This window comes from Poecilia mexicana, unplaced genomic scaffold (assembly GCF_051168715.1).
Source record: "Poecilia mexicana isolate PSO_F unplaced genomic scaffold, ASM5116871v1 scaffold_6, whole genome shotgun sequence".
Taxonomy (NCBI): Eukaryota; Metazoa; Chordata; class Actinopteri; order Cyprinodontiformes; family Poeciliidae; genus Poecilia; species Poecilia mexicana.
Window position 1 is genome coordinate 3,231,268 of NW_028263375.1, and position 14,435 is coordinate 3,245,702.

General features: G+C 45.3%; 2 protein-coding genes across 5 annotated transcripts; one reads left to right on the forward strand and one right to left on the reverse strand.

The window, feature by feature from the left end:
• Positions 1-5,991: 5,991 nt before the first annotated feature.
• spata2l (spermatogenesis associated 2-like) lies at positions 5,992-11,656 on the forward strand. Of its 2 annotated transcripts, none has more exons than XM_014975530.2 (4): positions 5,992-6,206; positions 8,200-8,504; positions 8,950-9,237; positions 10,485-11,656. In XM_014975530.2, exons 2-4 carry the CDS (start codon positions 8,202-8,204, stop codon positions 11,175-11,177), a joined length of 1,284 nt encoding a protein of 427 aa, XP_014831016.1. In that variant the 5' UTR covers positions 5,992-6,206; positions 8,200-8,201; the 3' UTR covers positions 11,178-11,656. The 2 variants fall into 2 exon arrangements, with proteins under 2 accessions (XP_014831016.1, XP_087862205.1); XM_088006079.1 differs by lacking the exon at positions 5,992-6,206 and adding an exon at positions 6,232-8,115.
• Positions 11,657-12,156: 500 nt separating this feature from the next.
• pdf (peptide deformylase, mitochondrial) lies at positions 12,157-14,315 on the reverse strand. Of its 3 annotated transcripts, XM_088006081.1 has the most exons (5): positions 14,193-14,289; positions 13,927-13,960; positions 13,691-13,826; positions 12,976-13,550; positions 12,157-12,689 (listed from the first exon to the last, which is right to left on the reverse strand). In XM_088006081.1, exons 3-5 carry the CDS (start codon positions 13,768-13,770, stop codon positions 12,532-12,534), a joined length of 813 nt encoding a protein of 270 aa, XP_087862207.1. In that variant the 5' UTR covers positions 13,771-13,826; positions 13,927-13,960; positions 14,193-14,289; the 3' UTR covers positions 12,157-12,531. The 3 variants fall into 3 exon arrangements, with proteins under 3 accessions (XP_087862207.1, XP_087862208.1, XP_014831021.2); XM_088006082.1 differs by having other exon boundaries at positions 13,691-13,960; positions 14,193-14,291; XM_014975535.2 differs by lacking the exons at positions 13,691-13,826; positions 13,927-13,960 and having other exon boundaries at positions 14,193-14,315.
• Between the last annotated feature and the right edge of the window lie 120 nt (positions 14,316-14,435).

Below are 14,435 nucleotides of genomic sequence, written 5' to 3' on the forward strand. Positions count from 1 at the left end.
GGGGCAGTCACCCCCAAACTGGAGCAGTGGCTCAAACAGATCCCAGGAACAACATCAGACATCTCAGTCCAGAAATGTGCAGTTCTAGGCACAGCCAAGATACTGCGCAGAACCCTCAAGCTCCCAGGCCTCTGGTAGAGGACCCAAGCTCAGAGGATGAAAGAGACCACCCACGGAGGGTGAGAGGGGAATTTTTATATATATATATAAAGCTTTTGCGTGGCTACATATATATATGTAGTTTTGGTGTTTTACACCGTCTGTACTAAACTGCAGCAGTCAGAAAGCTGAGCAGCTTCACCGTTTCTCGTCTTTACTGCTGTCTGTTCTTCAGAGCGGCTAACCGCTAGCAGCTAGCAGTGCTGCTAATTCATTCTGCTGCTAATGTTATGAATCGCGGAAGTTGGTGCTGAGGATGAATGCGGAGAACAGGTTGTGGTGTGAAAAGAGACGATTTAATGATGAGTCACAAGTTGCACAATCCAGACAGCACAGGCAGGGGGCGGTCAGTGGAAGACACAAACGACTGTGGCAGTTACCATGCTGCTAAGAAAAGTTAGAAAACCTGGTTTTCAAAAAATAAAAAAAGTAGAGGGTGAGAGAGAAAAAGGTCAAGAGTGTCAATTTATAGCTGTTTTTCTCTGAGAGGTGGGTAGACTGTATGAGATTATCAACCATTTAGCATAGTTAGCTTAGCTACAGACTACTGATTACCTCCATTTCACTAGCATTTAATGAATTAAGGAAAAAAAATAGCAACATATTCATATATTTAACTGGTACCTGTACCTTTTACCACTTAGCAACAGATGAGTCAGTCAGCAGCAGCTCTAACCCACATCCCTCCTGACCTGCCCTCTCCTGGGTGAAATTAAAGCTGCAGTATGTCACTTTTATAAAAAATATTTTTTTCCACATATTTGTTAAAACTTTCATTATGTTGTGACATTATGGTATGAGAGGTAATCTGTGAAAAATCTATTTCCTCTGCCTTCTCCCAGTGCTCTCTAGAAACAACCAGTCAGTACCAGGAGAGGTTTAGTGCTGTCAATCACAATCTCATGTGGTGCTGCTCATCCACCCTGCCCCTTCCTCTGTGCTATTCTGTAGCTAGCATAGCCTGTTGTAAATGCTTAATCTAGTTAGCACAGCTACCAGTGATGGCAGATAAACGATTTTCCTGTAACAATAAGTTGTTTCTCCACTATTAGCACATTTAGCAGTGAGTGAATGAGGGTGATTGACAGCGCTAAGACCCTCCTCCTGGTTCTGATTGGTTGTTTTGGTCAGAACGGTGCATTACTTTAGCCAGTAATAGTAATTAAGGGAGGAGGAGATTGATTGTTTCCACAGATTATCTGTCTCATAAACTGCTAAGACATGGTGACAGCTTTAACAAATATGGAGAAAAAAATATTTTTTCTTAAAGTTATGTACTGCAGCTTGAATAAAATGCAACTACATAGCATTTTTTGAGAAGTCTGGATTGCTTTATGTGTATTTTGCACATTGCTTTTGACTGTTGCAAATGGGGAGAGAGATTTCGGTATCTAAGACTAATAGAAAAAATTAAGCAACCTACTTGCATACTGGATGCAGACTGTTGCATATAAAATTCATGAGCAGAAAATATTGTACTAGTTATCAGTATTGGACCAAAGAAAGCAAGCCAGATGCAAGCCTTTAAAATTGTGACGCTTTTTATGGGTCAGATAGACTCAAAAAATTGTAACAGCAGCTGTGTGAGGGGGGGCCCAATTTAATTTTTTTGTCAGGGGGCCCAAGATTCCTGGCACATCAACTTGTGTAGCAAGTTGATTTTATTATTATTATTATTATTTATTTATTTTTTATTATTATTATTTTTTATTATTATTATGAATGAACATTCTCAAAAACTTTCAGTGGAACATTTTATTTTTATGGTTTCTACTTTTATACTAATTTCCTTATTTTTGGTACCAAGTTAATAGTTCCTAATGCTATTTGTTCCAGGGGGCTGTAATCGGTGTGACACACCTCTTCTCCATGTGCGCAGCTGCGTCTCACTCTGTAACAGTTGAGGAGCCGTCTGTGCTGATGAGTTGGGGCCTTCCACGATCTCCATGTGAGCTAAGCTAGCAGTTATGAAATTAAATTTAGTTGCTAAATAGGTGCAGAAATATAAGATTAAGATCATAATATCTGTTTTTATAAGGTCTGCGTTTGATTTTGTTCCATAGTCTCAGTATTTATTTAGTTTTTCTCTGCTGTCGTGGGAAGATTTCTGTGTTGGGAGCTGTCGCCGCTGTATCCACTGATTTGTGCCTTTCGCTGCTGTGTTAAAGGTTTGTTTTTTAAGTAATTCATGACAAAATAATATCTGGTGTACTGCATTGATGCTATGTCTTTATATTTTGTTTTATTTTTTGTGATAGTGTATTATCAGTCTGGAACTGAGCAGAGCAAAATTACATTATATTTTTATTCTCTTGTGCATATTGATTTGGATTTTCATCCAAATTTTATTTTATTATTTATTTTTACATGTATGAATGTAACAGTGTTTAGGTTTAGGATGTAGAGTCCCACGTGTTTTATGTGCATCAGTGAAATGGGGAAATAGCGCCCCCTCTCGGTGTGGCTGGTTATATGCTGCTGGCTCCTGCACTCAGTGCCAGTCTGTGAAAGCTGCACAAGAGTTCAGTTGCATTTTTCAGCACACAGTGTAGAAAAGTGTTAGCAACACACAAAACATCATTTTTATTAACTAAGACGAATGGAGTGTAATGAATATTTACTAAATGTGTGCCAGGCACCAATTTTTGTTCTTTTAGTTTTGTTAATACTATAAAACACTTCATGTGCTAAGCTAAAAGCTAACGTAATGCTCTGTTGTAGTGAGCTGATTGAAGCTGAGCCGTTGCACTGATTCGATCCCCGATATGTTCTCATTCAGGAAATAAACTGTAGATCACCCAGAAACTCCTCGTCTTTATTAAAAAACTACATAACGCAGAGTCGAGGGGTTACGTGGGCCGGCCTGGTACATTGGAGTGAAGCAAAACCCGGTTCCATGAATATACAGTTGAGATGAGACGTCTGTGCTGCATGGGAAGATTTCTATGTTGACAGCTGTAGCCGCTGTCCACTGATTGGTGCCTTTGGTGCCTTTTGCTGCTGTTTTAAAGGTTCATTAAACGTGCAGTGACCAGAGTTCCGCCTCTCGTGTCTGTGTACCATTCTGACGACCGTTTGGAACCTGCTACACATGGTGACTAGCTAATGTAAGATAACTTTATTAGTCTCCCATAGGAGAAATTTGTCTTGGAAACAGGCAAAACTGCGATACAACAATAAAAGCGCATCCAAAAGGACAGTAACCATAAATAAATACATAAAAACAAAAAATACATAAAAGCACAAATGTCAGATTGCCAGTTCATCCCCATAACCATTTCCATCCACATACATCCTCTACATGCTACTCTTGATCACCGTCTGGATCTCCTATTACTCTGTCCAGGGTTCATCAGGTTAATGGAGAGAGGCACAAATGAATGTTTCAGACTTTTGTATTTGCACAGGGGGACCCTGAACCTTCTCCCTGAATTCATGAGGACATATTCTGATGCAATGTGACCCATCGGATGTTCTGAGCTTGGCAGATGGTAGCCTGATAAAACAGCTGTTGTGGAGAAGATAGATTTGGAGTGTTGATGATCTTACTTGCCATTTTCACCAGACTTAGAATTTGAGTTTTTAATTTAACTGTAAGATTTCCAAACCATCCAGTATTGCCATATCTCCATATCTCAGAATACACTCGACAGCTGCCCTATAAAAGATCAACATTATCATTTTATCATTATCACGTTAGCTACATGGTGACTAGCTAATGTTAGCTACATGGTGACTAGCTAATGTTAGCTACATGACTAGTTAATGTTGGCTACATGTTGACTAGCTAATGTTAGCTACATGGTCACTAGGTAATGCCAATATATCTTTAAAGCTTGTTAACAAAAGTAGTCTACTAATTTTATCTATGTTCAAAAGTGGGTAGTACTGGTTACATTTACTTTAACTTATTTGGGGAAAGTACTTATAAGAATCATTTTAATGCACTGTACTTAGTATTAGTCTTTTACTTGACTAATATTATTTGTACTCTTGTTTGATTAGACTGATCTTGTATAAAGAAATTTACTTCAGATAGGAAAGCTTAGATTTCTGCAACATATGAGCTAATTTCAGTGCAAATTTTAGTATAATTACTCAGTATTTTATAGAGGTGTGCCGATCGATCGGTCACCGATCACAATCGGGCCGATTTTCGTGAAAAAGTGCATGATCGGTGATCATTGGCTCTTTTTGCCGATGCCGATCATCTCATTTCCAACCTGCCTGTGCAGCTGGTCTCCTCTTTCCTTCACTCTGCGCAAACGCGCAGCAACAAATCCTAAGCGATGTGGAACTATAACGCACTGAGTGAATGGGGAAGTTTGCGTGTTGCGGCGGAAAATTGAAGCAGGTCAAAATGCATCAACACAACGAAGCTAATATGGCATAAAAACAATGAGATACTTGACGGAGGTTGGCTACATCGAGGCTCACTGCAGTAAAAAAGACATACGGAGGATCAGACAGCAGGTAAAGCAGCGCACAGCTACAAACACTCACCAGGATTAGCATGACGGTCAGAAAGCTAAACAAATAACCTGGAAAATTATTTAAGTCTTCGAGCTGCGATGTCAGACGCTGGTTCTGCTCTCCTGTTGAACCGCTGCTACGCTACAGGTAGTAATATCTGACAGACGGAGCTTCGCTTCTGCTCCACCTGGTAGTGACTCTCACACCAACCTGCTTAAAGCTGCAGCATCTTAACCTAAAAATACATTTTACATATTAAAACTTCGCTGTCCTAACATGAGACAGATAATCTCTGAAAAAATAATCGATCTCCTCCCTGATCTGCATAATTACTCCGCTCAGTCAGAAACAGCCAATCAGAGCTAGCAGTAACCAGCTAGCCGCCATGCTAACAGGAAGTTTTCATTCAGTAACTCTGGATTGTTTATTGCAATGGAACCTGTTTTTGCCTTTGAATGTTAAGTTTTATACTTGAATTTTTTTTGGCAATGTTGAGAGGTTTTATTTTGGCTCTTTGTGTTATTTAGCCTCTTCAGAGCCTTCATATGTTATCAGTCTGTTAAAGATAGTATTATCAATAGCAGTACAATTTGCACAATGCCTGTTTTGTTTAGTTTTCTTCTTGGAAAAAGTTATTAAAAACAAGTTTTTGTCTAAATTAAGGTGAATTCATGGTTCCTTTTTCCACATAATGTAACCAGTAGTGTTTCTGATAATAATAATTATGTGATCGGTATCGGTGATTGGTATCGGTGTATCGGCCCTCATGGGTGATCGGTATCGGTATCGGGAGGAAAAAACCTGATCGGCACATCCCTAGTATTTTATACATGTCACTGTTTATATCCTTACTGTTTATTTTGTGTTAACAAACATGGTTATTTTATTTGAAATGTCACATAAAGGTTTGTTTACGCATTTATATTAAAGTAAAATCTCGTTTAGTCTTCCTTCCCCCCTTATGTCACATGAAGCATTCATATTCACACAGCTCTTCACCTGACCTTTAACCTTTGTTGGCTCTCAGGGGATTCAGGTGGACCAGCAGCAGGTTCTGGGTAAGTAGAAGCTTGCAGACTCAAACTAAGGAAAGAATAAAAATCTGAAAGAGTGAAGACTTTGGGGTTTTATTTAGTGGTGTCAGAGTTAAAGGGGTTGAACACAAATATTGGCCTCATTTTCATATATTCAAATATAAAACAACAGGTGGAAGCTGCGGGGCAGACTGGTGGATATATGAAGCGCTCTCTGCTGGGAAATACCCGGAACACGTGACAATGTTTATCTTATCGGGGACGAGGCTCCTCCCCCTCATCCTCCTCTTCCTCCCACACACAGTGGCTAACTTAAATATAATTAATGTGTTTTTACCACCAAAAACCTGACAAAACTAAAGGAAATAAAGAGAAACTTTATTCATTTACAACCATGACATAAAACTCAGAGACTGAATCCGGTGGGTGGGAAGTAAGGATGCTCCACTCATCAACAGGAGGTGGCGCTGTACACCTATAAGTCGCTTGCGATCATCTAACACAGAAAGGAAGAAGAAGATCTGAGAGGTCCAGCTGCAGGTGAGGTTCTACTTCTTCTTCTGTTTGGACCCATGTCCGAACCGTCCGCCTCCACTTGGTGTTTGAGCCATCGCTGGTTCAGGACCGAGACTTCTTTGAGAAAAAGGAGAAATGTGTTTTGCTTTGAGAATTACTGAAAGCCCGGGTGGTGGCGAACCTCAGAATTAACGCCTTTGGAGTTGACCAGAACCGAGCTTTTATTCGGGGCGGGTCCGGGACAGGACCGAACTTTCCTTTGGATCAACCTCAGAACTTTAAACGGCGCTGAAGTTAGCTTCCGGTTCGGTGGTTCATTAATGGGCTATTTCACCAGTTTAAAGAATCAGGTCTACTTTTGATTATGTAGAGTTTAAAACCGAACCGAATCTGAACCGAACTATTCTTCTGATCCATGAAAACATGGTTTATGGTTTGGAAACGTTTTCTTTTATCTGGACAGACATTTTTTGAGACATTAAATAAACGGAGCTGAGTTTTAAATCCGCAGAACTGGGACCAGTTGAACTGGGACCAGTCAGTCCAGTCCCAGTTAAACTTGATCTGCATTGATTCTGCTGCATTTAGCTGCAGTTTATGAATGAAGGAATGAAGAACAACTGGTTGGTTCTGAAAGACACAAACCAGAACAAAACAGTTTCAGTTTGGTGCCATTACGTCAGGGTTGGACCTGCAGTGTGGGTCCATAGCAGCAGTTCTGGTTCTGATCCAATCTGGACCTCTGATGAAAACACATAAATACCCAGAATTTCACTGCTTACCTGCTACTTTATATCATGTAATCGGATATAAGCGGGGCTTATTTGGACTGGATTCACTGTGGCTTCAGGTTCTGTCTGACCCAGTCCAAAAAAGGAACTCATTTCTTCCAACCCTTAGACGGTCAGAACCTTCTTCAGGTTTCCTGCTGAAGTTTCAATTGAGCTCAAACTTTATTGGCAGATTTTGGCAGTTACATTAAAATAATGATAAAAAGTAATAAAGAAACAACACAACAAACATCATAGTAAAGAGAAGGAAAAATGCAACAAACTAAAATTTTTATTCTTAAAATCTTATTTTGCACTGGAGCTGATTTAAAAAAAAAAATTCATAAAAACAAAACAGGGAATAGCCCTTTTCTGCACCCTGAAACACAAACTAACTTCAGCGCCAAGTTCGGGGCACTGAAGTTAGCTTCCGATTCTGAAATTCAATTTTTACTTCAAAGAACAACAGAAGTAGTTTGAACAACAGAAAAGCCTCTTTTCTCCCCCAAAACACAAAAAACAAACTTTAACAGCAAAGCTAATGATAACTTTACATATTTGATTATATTTAACCTTTCACTTCTGGTTTATAATGTTCCTGTCTCGTTTTATTATTTCTGGAAATATTTTCTTGCTTCTGATTAAAGCTGACGGAGAACTGGAGAGACAGGAACTGACATCATCGCTGATTAAAACAGTAAAAGTTGGGAAAAACGCTTCATAGTTTTCATCATTTTCACAAGTAAAAACCTTAAAAATATAAATTAAGATGTTTATTATGGTGGTGGCAGCATCATACTGTGGGAAGATGGGCAGAGATAACCAAGACACTCAGCTGAGACTGAAGTCAAAGTTCAGCTTACAGCAGCCAGAAATATGGTTCAGTTCAGAGCTGATTCATGGGTTGGAACGGCCTAGTCAAAGTCCAGACCTGAATGCATTGGAATCTGTGGGAAGACGGCTGAAGACGTACAGACCTGTAGGAGGTTCTGCAGAGTTCTGACTCTGATAGGAGGGCTATAATAACACTCCACACTTTTCAGATTCATCACTGGTGAGTGATGAATATTAAAGCCACGATCCTCCTCTTCCTCACGATGAAGGTCCACTCTCTGGGCTCCGAGATCGGAGAAGAAGAAGAAACGCCTGGCTTCCTGTACGAGGTCACGACCTCGCTCGGTTCCAGTTCTGGTCCCGGTTCCGGACCTGGTCCTGGTCTTGGTTCTGATGTTCTTCTCGTCCCTCAGAAATGCGCGGTGTGGACCTGGTCCAGGCGTACGACCGGGTTCTGGAGCAGCAGATCCTGGGTCGGGGGTCGTGCCGGGCCTGTCAGGATGAGGCGTTGAGGTCAGAGGTCGAGGGCCTCCTGGCGACCTCCGACCCCCGGGAGCTGCACGGCCTTGGCCTGGAGCCGCTGCGGCTGATGGAAGAGGTTCTGGAGGCCCGGCCCAGTTCAGGTCTGCGCGGTCTGGCCCGGACCTTTGAGGTTCTGGAGCAGGCGGCGCTGAACCTGTACCTGGGCCCCTGGAGGGAAGAGTACCGGGTGATCAAGGTACCGCCGGACCCGGAGCGGCCGACTGACGAACCGGGAAACCAGCAGTCATTAGTTACAGAATAATTACTATTAATTACTGTCTATTAACGATAATTATTGTTCAGATCGCACAAAACAAAACGCGCCAAACTGCAAACAGCAATTCCTAAAACGATTCCTTTGCTTTCATCTGTAATGATCCACATCTGCTAATTTAACAGATTTCTCCCAAATGTGAAAACATTTTAAGTTACATGTTTTATTTAAAGTACTTTAACTAAAAGTAGATTCATTCATTTGAGCTGTGTTTTGTGAAGCTGCACTTGCCTCTAGGGGGCGCCCGATGTTCTTAAAGGCGCAGGACGTAATGGAGAATTTTCTAAACTGAGAAAATGTTAGCATAAAGTTAGCATGAAACCTCCTGAGCGTTTAAAGCTGTGGCGTTTCATCTGCTTTGGTCCAGATGTACTCCGGTACCTTCACCCACTGCGTCGCTCCGGTACTTTCGGCGCCGCAGACCGAGGAAGTTTTCGGCCTGCTGGGGTACCGTCCCGGCCCGGCCCAGACCCGGTTACTGCACCTGCAGCCCGCCGGCGGCCCAGCGTCGCCGCGGGAGCTGCTGCGTCTGGCCTGCGCCTTCTTCCTGGCCCGCTGCGAGTGTCGCCTCCTGCTGGCCGCCCTGGGGAAGCGTGGCGGCGCCCGCTGGGAGCTCGGCGTGGTGCGGGAGCGGCGACAAGGCCAGCGGCTGCAGGTACGGCTGCTGAACTTTGACCTCCGCTTTAATGCATCACCTTGTCTCCAGGTCTCGTCTTTATTCACTCTGATTCCCTTCCAGGAGCTTCTTCTTGAACATGAATTTAAGCATTTAACTGAAAAACAATTAAAGTATTTATAGCAGATGTTTCTCCAGAACCATTAACCCAGTTCAGCCCGGTTTGCTTCAGAACCTCCAGGTGGAGCCTCAGCTGGGGCTGACCAGGTGGTTCTAAACCGTAACCGGCCCTTTAAATATCGCTGACATGATAAAACGGCTTCCATGACTGAAAACATGAACTACTGTATTTGTTCTGTGAACACAAAAGCTTTTAATAATAAATATTAATCACAGAATCATATAAATTCCACGGAGTGTTGTTGTTCTCAGTAATAACTGGGTCAAATGGCGGCGCCATCTTGTGACGTCATCAGGTAAGTCAAACCTTAAACGACCGAGTAACAGAAGCGGAGGGATTCTGTTGATCAGAGCGATTTCTCTGATCAACTTTTGGAGGAAGAATCCACATGGAGTGATGAAGAGGAGGGAGCCGGCAGCCATATTTATTATTTCTTGATCCAAAGTTCAGGAAGTGACGATGACTAAAACGTTTCTGGGAAGAGGAAATGGTTGGATCTGAACGTCTGTCTCCTTCTGATAACTAAATATTTCTGTTTTTTTTCCTTAGGGATTTTCAGTCTGTGTTCATGTCTGCAGAAAGAAAGCAGCAATATATTCTATTTAAACTATTTACAATTAGGCTAATGCTAATTAAGTTATTTACAGACCTTCAGCTTCCTCACCATGGATACGTTTGTCTCATTTTTACAGGGACTTGCACACAAAAGTCAAAAGAGTTTTTAAATGATGAAAATACGGAGCGATTATTTGCTGGTAGACATGGCGAATACACGCGCAGTTCGACCGTTTTGACTTACCCTGATTATGTCCCAAGATGGTCCCGTTGCTCTACTTTCAGTAACCTGTGAGAAATATTTATCATTAAAGTCTTTTGTGTTGGCAAAATGAAGGCAGCAGTTTATATTTTCAAATCATTTTGTTGTGTCAGCGATAATTTAGGAGCTCCAAGTCTGGAAAAGATCAAAGGAGTCTGACCTTTGACCTGCAGCAGGTGTCTGAGCTCAGCTTGTGCCAGGGTTTGGTTCTGGTCCGGTTGGTTCTGAAGGCCCGGTTCTTCTTCTGCCACTGGAAGCTACTGAAGCTGGATGTCTGTCTGTGGACAGGTTGCCGTTGACAACGCTGAGCGGCTGCTATCCGTCCCGGAGGACGCAGAGGGAGAGCTGGACCTGTACCGGGAGGACAGCACGGCGCCCCCTGGTGGCCAGCGGCGCAGTAACGGGCCGGTGGCGGCGCCCCGCAGCAGGAGGTTTGGTCCGGTCGTACCCCCGCCGCTGGAGGCCGACAGAGGCCGACCCCATGACCTCTGCGGCTGTCTCAGTGCGCCTCCGCTGAGTCTCCAGCGCTGCCTGGACTGCGGTGTCCTCCATGACATCACTTGCGTCCGCTTGACCGAGTGCAGACTGGAGCGCCACCAGGTGGAGCCGGCGAGCGGCGTCCCAGAGACGGGGCCGGAGACAGGGGAGGATCGTCCCCGAGACGCTGTCCCCGAGGACACGGCCGCCTTTCAGCCAATCAGCTACCACTGCGAAGCGGCCAGCGCCAACCCCCACCTACTGTGCCTCACCTGCAGAGCCGTCCACGGCAGCGCCTGCGTAGAGGGTAGGCTGTGCCGCTCGGCCCACCGGACCCGCCGCCTGGGGACGTGTTCCTGCGGGAAGTCCTGCTGCGGGACGCCGCGCGTCCTGTGCCTCTACTGCGGCGACGAGTTCTGCAGGGACTGCTGGTACAAGAACCCGCTGACCTGCGTCTGTGGACGCAGCTTCCACCTGTCCACCGACCTGTCCACCTCCGTCTGAGGACTTCTTGCTCTTCCGGCTCAATGAGCCGAACCTCAGTGCCTGAGAGAGCAACACGTTGCTATGACTCTGTTACCTGCAGGTTGCCAGGTTTCTGTTGTCGGTTCCTGTTTTGTCGTTCCTGCAGTAAAATGTTCGTCTGTCTGGTTTTATCATTAATCATAAAGCCCTATTTGAGCCCCTTCCCCTTTTATCCTTGATGCTCCTTCTGCCTTTTGAGTATTTTTTTAATCTGTGCTCAGGAGGCCTGCTTGTGCTTCTCAACAGTGTTTAGCGAAAAATAATTTAGCCAAATTAAAGAGTCTGGCTGCGCTTGGTCTAACTGAACCGATTGTCAGAGCCTCCATGTTCAGAGGCCGGGAACATGGAGGGACGGATCTGCACCCTCTATCAAATTATAGGCAAGAATTTTGTTTTTTCCCCCCAACATGCACTTGTTTGTGAATAAAACCGTACGTCTGATGTTTAAGTTAGAAAAATCGTTTCCATTTATTTTCCTAATTATCCTCCAATAGCAGGAAAACGGTCGTCATCCCCAAACGCAGAGATGCTTCGGTTCCAGAGGAAACTTCTGGCTTCAATTTCATCTTTCTGCCCCAGAGCTGGACTAAATGCCCCAGAGCTGGACTAAATGCCCAGTTCACTACAAGCAGAATGAGTCAGTCCCAGCGCTGTGGGTCAGAACCAGGCATCCTGATGTAAAGAACAGGAACCAGACTGTCACGGTACCACCAGGCATGTCAAAGCCGCTGCTGATAGGATCTGGGCTGCAGGCGAGCATCCAGCAGAGAGCGGCTCTTCATGCAGGGCCGGCCCAAGGCGATGCAGGGCCTCGGGCAGAACCTGACTGACCGGGCCCAATGTTGACGGGCCCTACCAGCACAGAGGTAAAGAACCAGCAGAACCTCTGGTTGCAGAGCTTGCTTGGTTTCACATTTCTGTTGCTAAAATGTTTCAGATCAGATTAAAACTCAGAAAATCAGAGAAACATTCCTTTATTTCTGATCCACACAGTCGGTTCTGATGGTTCTGATGACTCTGGTTCCTGTTGATGAAAAACGTTCAGTTTGTCAAAGAAAGGCAACAAAACCTTGGACCCATCAGGGGGTTTTATATTCCAGAACCTGGACCTCTGCTCAGTATCTGCTCTCAGTTCTGGTTCTGAAACGTTCCGGTACCAGCTGGACCAGAACCGGGTTGAGTCCAGAACATCTTTTGTGCTTAGTCTGATGAAGATCAGATTCAGCTCATTTCATCTTAAATAGATTTTATTTGTCCCGTTTGGTTCACCAGAACCAGAAGCAGGTCCAGCTCTGCGCCATGCGGCGCTGCGTATGCCCGGGGCCGGCTGGCGCTACTCATTGTGCTCCTGCCAGTTGATGTTGATGAAGGTTCTGGAGTCCATGCGGTCCAGGAACAGAACTCCGTCCAGGTGGTCCATCTCGTGCTGCAGGATCCGGGCCGGCCAGCCGCTCGCCTGCCAGGTGACCTCTTGACCTTTCTCATTCAGGCCTGAAAACAAAAAGCAAAACCCTTGAATGCTCCATTATTTCTTTCCTTAAAGTTCAGGTCGTTTATAGAGTTCAAAGGTCATTTCACCAGACAGAAATACCATAAGTCTACCCCATCAGTAGAGCTCAACGATCAGAACCAGCCTCCTTACCTGATCGGTTCTGATGCTTTGCTACATTAAAGAAGAAATCATGGGTTGATTTCCTCCTGAACCAGCAGAACCTTTCTGGGTTTTCAGAACTGGCAGATCATCCTGATCCGGTTCTGGACGGGTTTCCAGACGTACCTGACACTTCCACAGACCGGAACCGCGGCACGGCGGCAGAGAAGCCCGAGACGCTCTCGCAGGCCTCCTGAGACAGAACCGTGCTGCCGTCCAGAACCCGGAGCTCAGGGTTCAGGAAGATCCGGAGCGGCTGGATGGAGAGGCCAAGGGCCCGCCGGGCCGCGGGCGGAACCGCCTCGAACAGGTTCCAGGGATACTCCAGCATCAGGATGCGGAGCGGCACGCCCACCTGCGGTGCGCTCAGACCCACGCACTGCAGCCTCCTCATCACTGTCATCATGGTTACCAGAACCCGCTGGATCTCTGGGCCCGCTATGGCCGCCGGGTCAACGGCGGCGGCCCGGCAGCGCAGGACCGGGTCGCCCACCTGGCATACGTGGCTGTAGGGGGGGGTGGGAGGGGGGCGAAGCTTCCGCTTCACGTACTGCAGGTAGGAGCGCACCTTAACTCCGCTGGACCAAGAGCGGCTGCAGGCGGGTCGGACCAGGACTCTGCATGAGGAGGAGGCGGTTCTGGACGCACAGAACCCGAATCTGGACCAGGTGAGCAGAGTGGCGCTGGAGGTCATGGCGACGCTGGAGGTCAGGATGGATCAGGACAAATGGATATTAAAGTCACAGAAGAAGAAGAAATGGGAAATGTTCAGCAGAACCAGAACCTTCTGAAGGCCACCTCACTGTTTACACAGATCGGACATAACATTATGACCACCTGCCTGAATGTTAAGCCAGGGCTGGGCAGCTCCACGCCTGCAGCCTTTAGATGCGTCTCTGCTTCAACACACCCGAGTCGCATAACGAGGTGTTTAGCAGGACTCTGGAGAACCTGACTGCACTGAGGAGGTGATGCAGCTGTGTTGGAAAAGGGAGACAGCTGAGAGTCGGAGGACGCCAGAACATCAGAGGACAGGGATTACCCCTATCTTAAGTCCAATCGTGCCCGCTCACTTACAGCAGCCATGATGAAGGGTCGTCAGTCACTGTACCTGTCAGTGGTCATAATGTTATGTCTGATACATGTATTTCTGATTTAATAAGAAACCACCAGTTTAGCTAAGCGCACCATTAAACCCCGCCCGCCCGGTCTTTCTGGTACATTAAAACATGCTCTCCTATCCAGCAACTCCACAAAGTATTATTGAATATTACCGCTGCCGCGGCTTTAGTCTGAAATAAATGACGTATTTCCGTGTCAGTGGTTAATAAACTTCCTGTTACCTGCAGGTCCGCTGATGCTGAAGCTACCTGAGCTACAAATATCTCAGATCTGGAAGGGGAAGCCAGGACAGAGGAGAGGCGCTCTCTATGATCACTTCCTGGTCTACCACGCATGAGCAGTACGATTCACTTCAGAATAAAAGCCTATATTGAACCAAGTTTCTCAAACTGTGGTTCCTGTTCTGTTCCTGCCGGTCATGGTTCTCAAAGGAAATGTTGGTGTCAATTAATCATATAATTAAC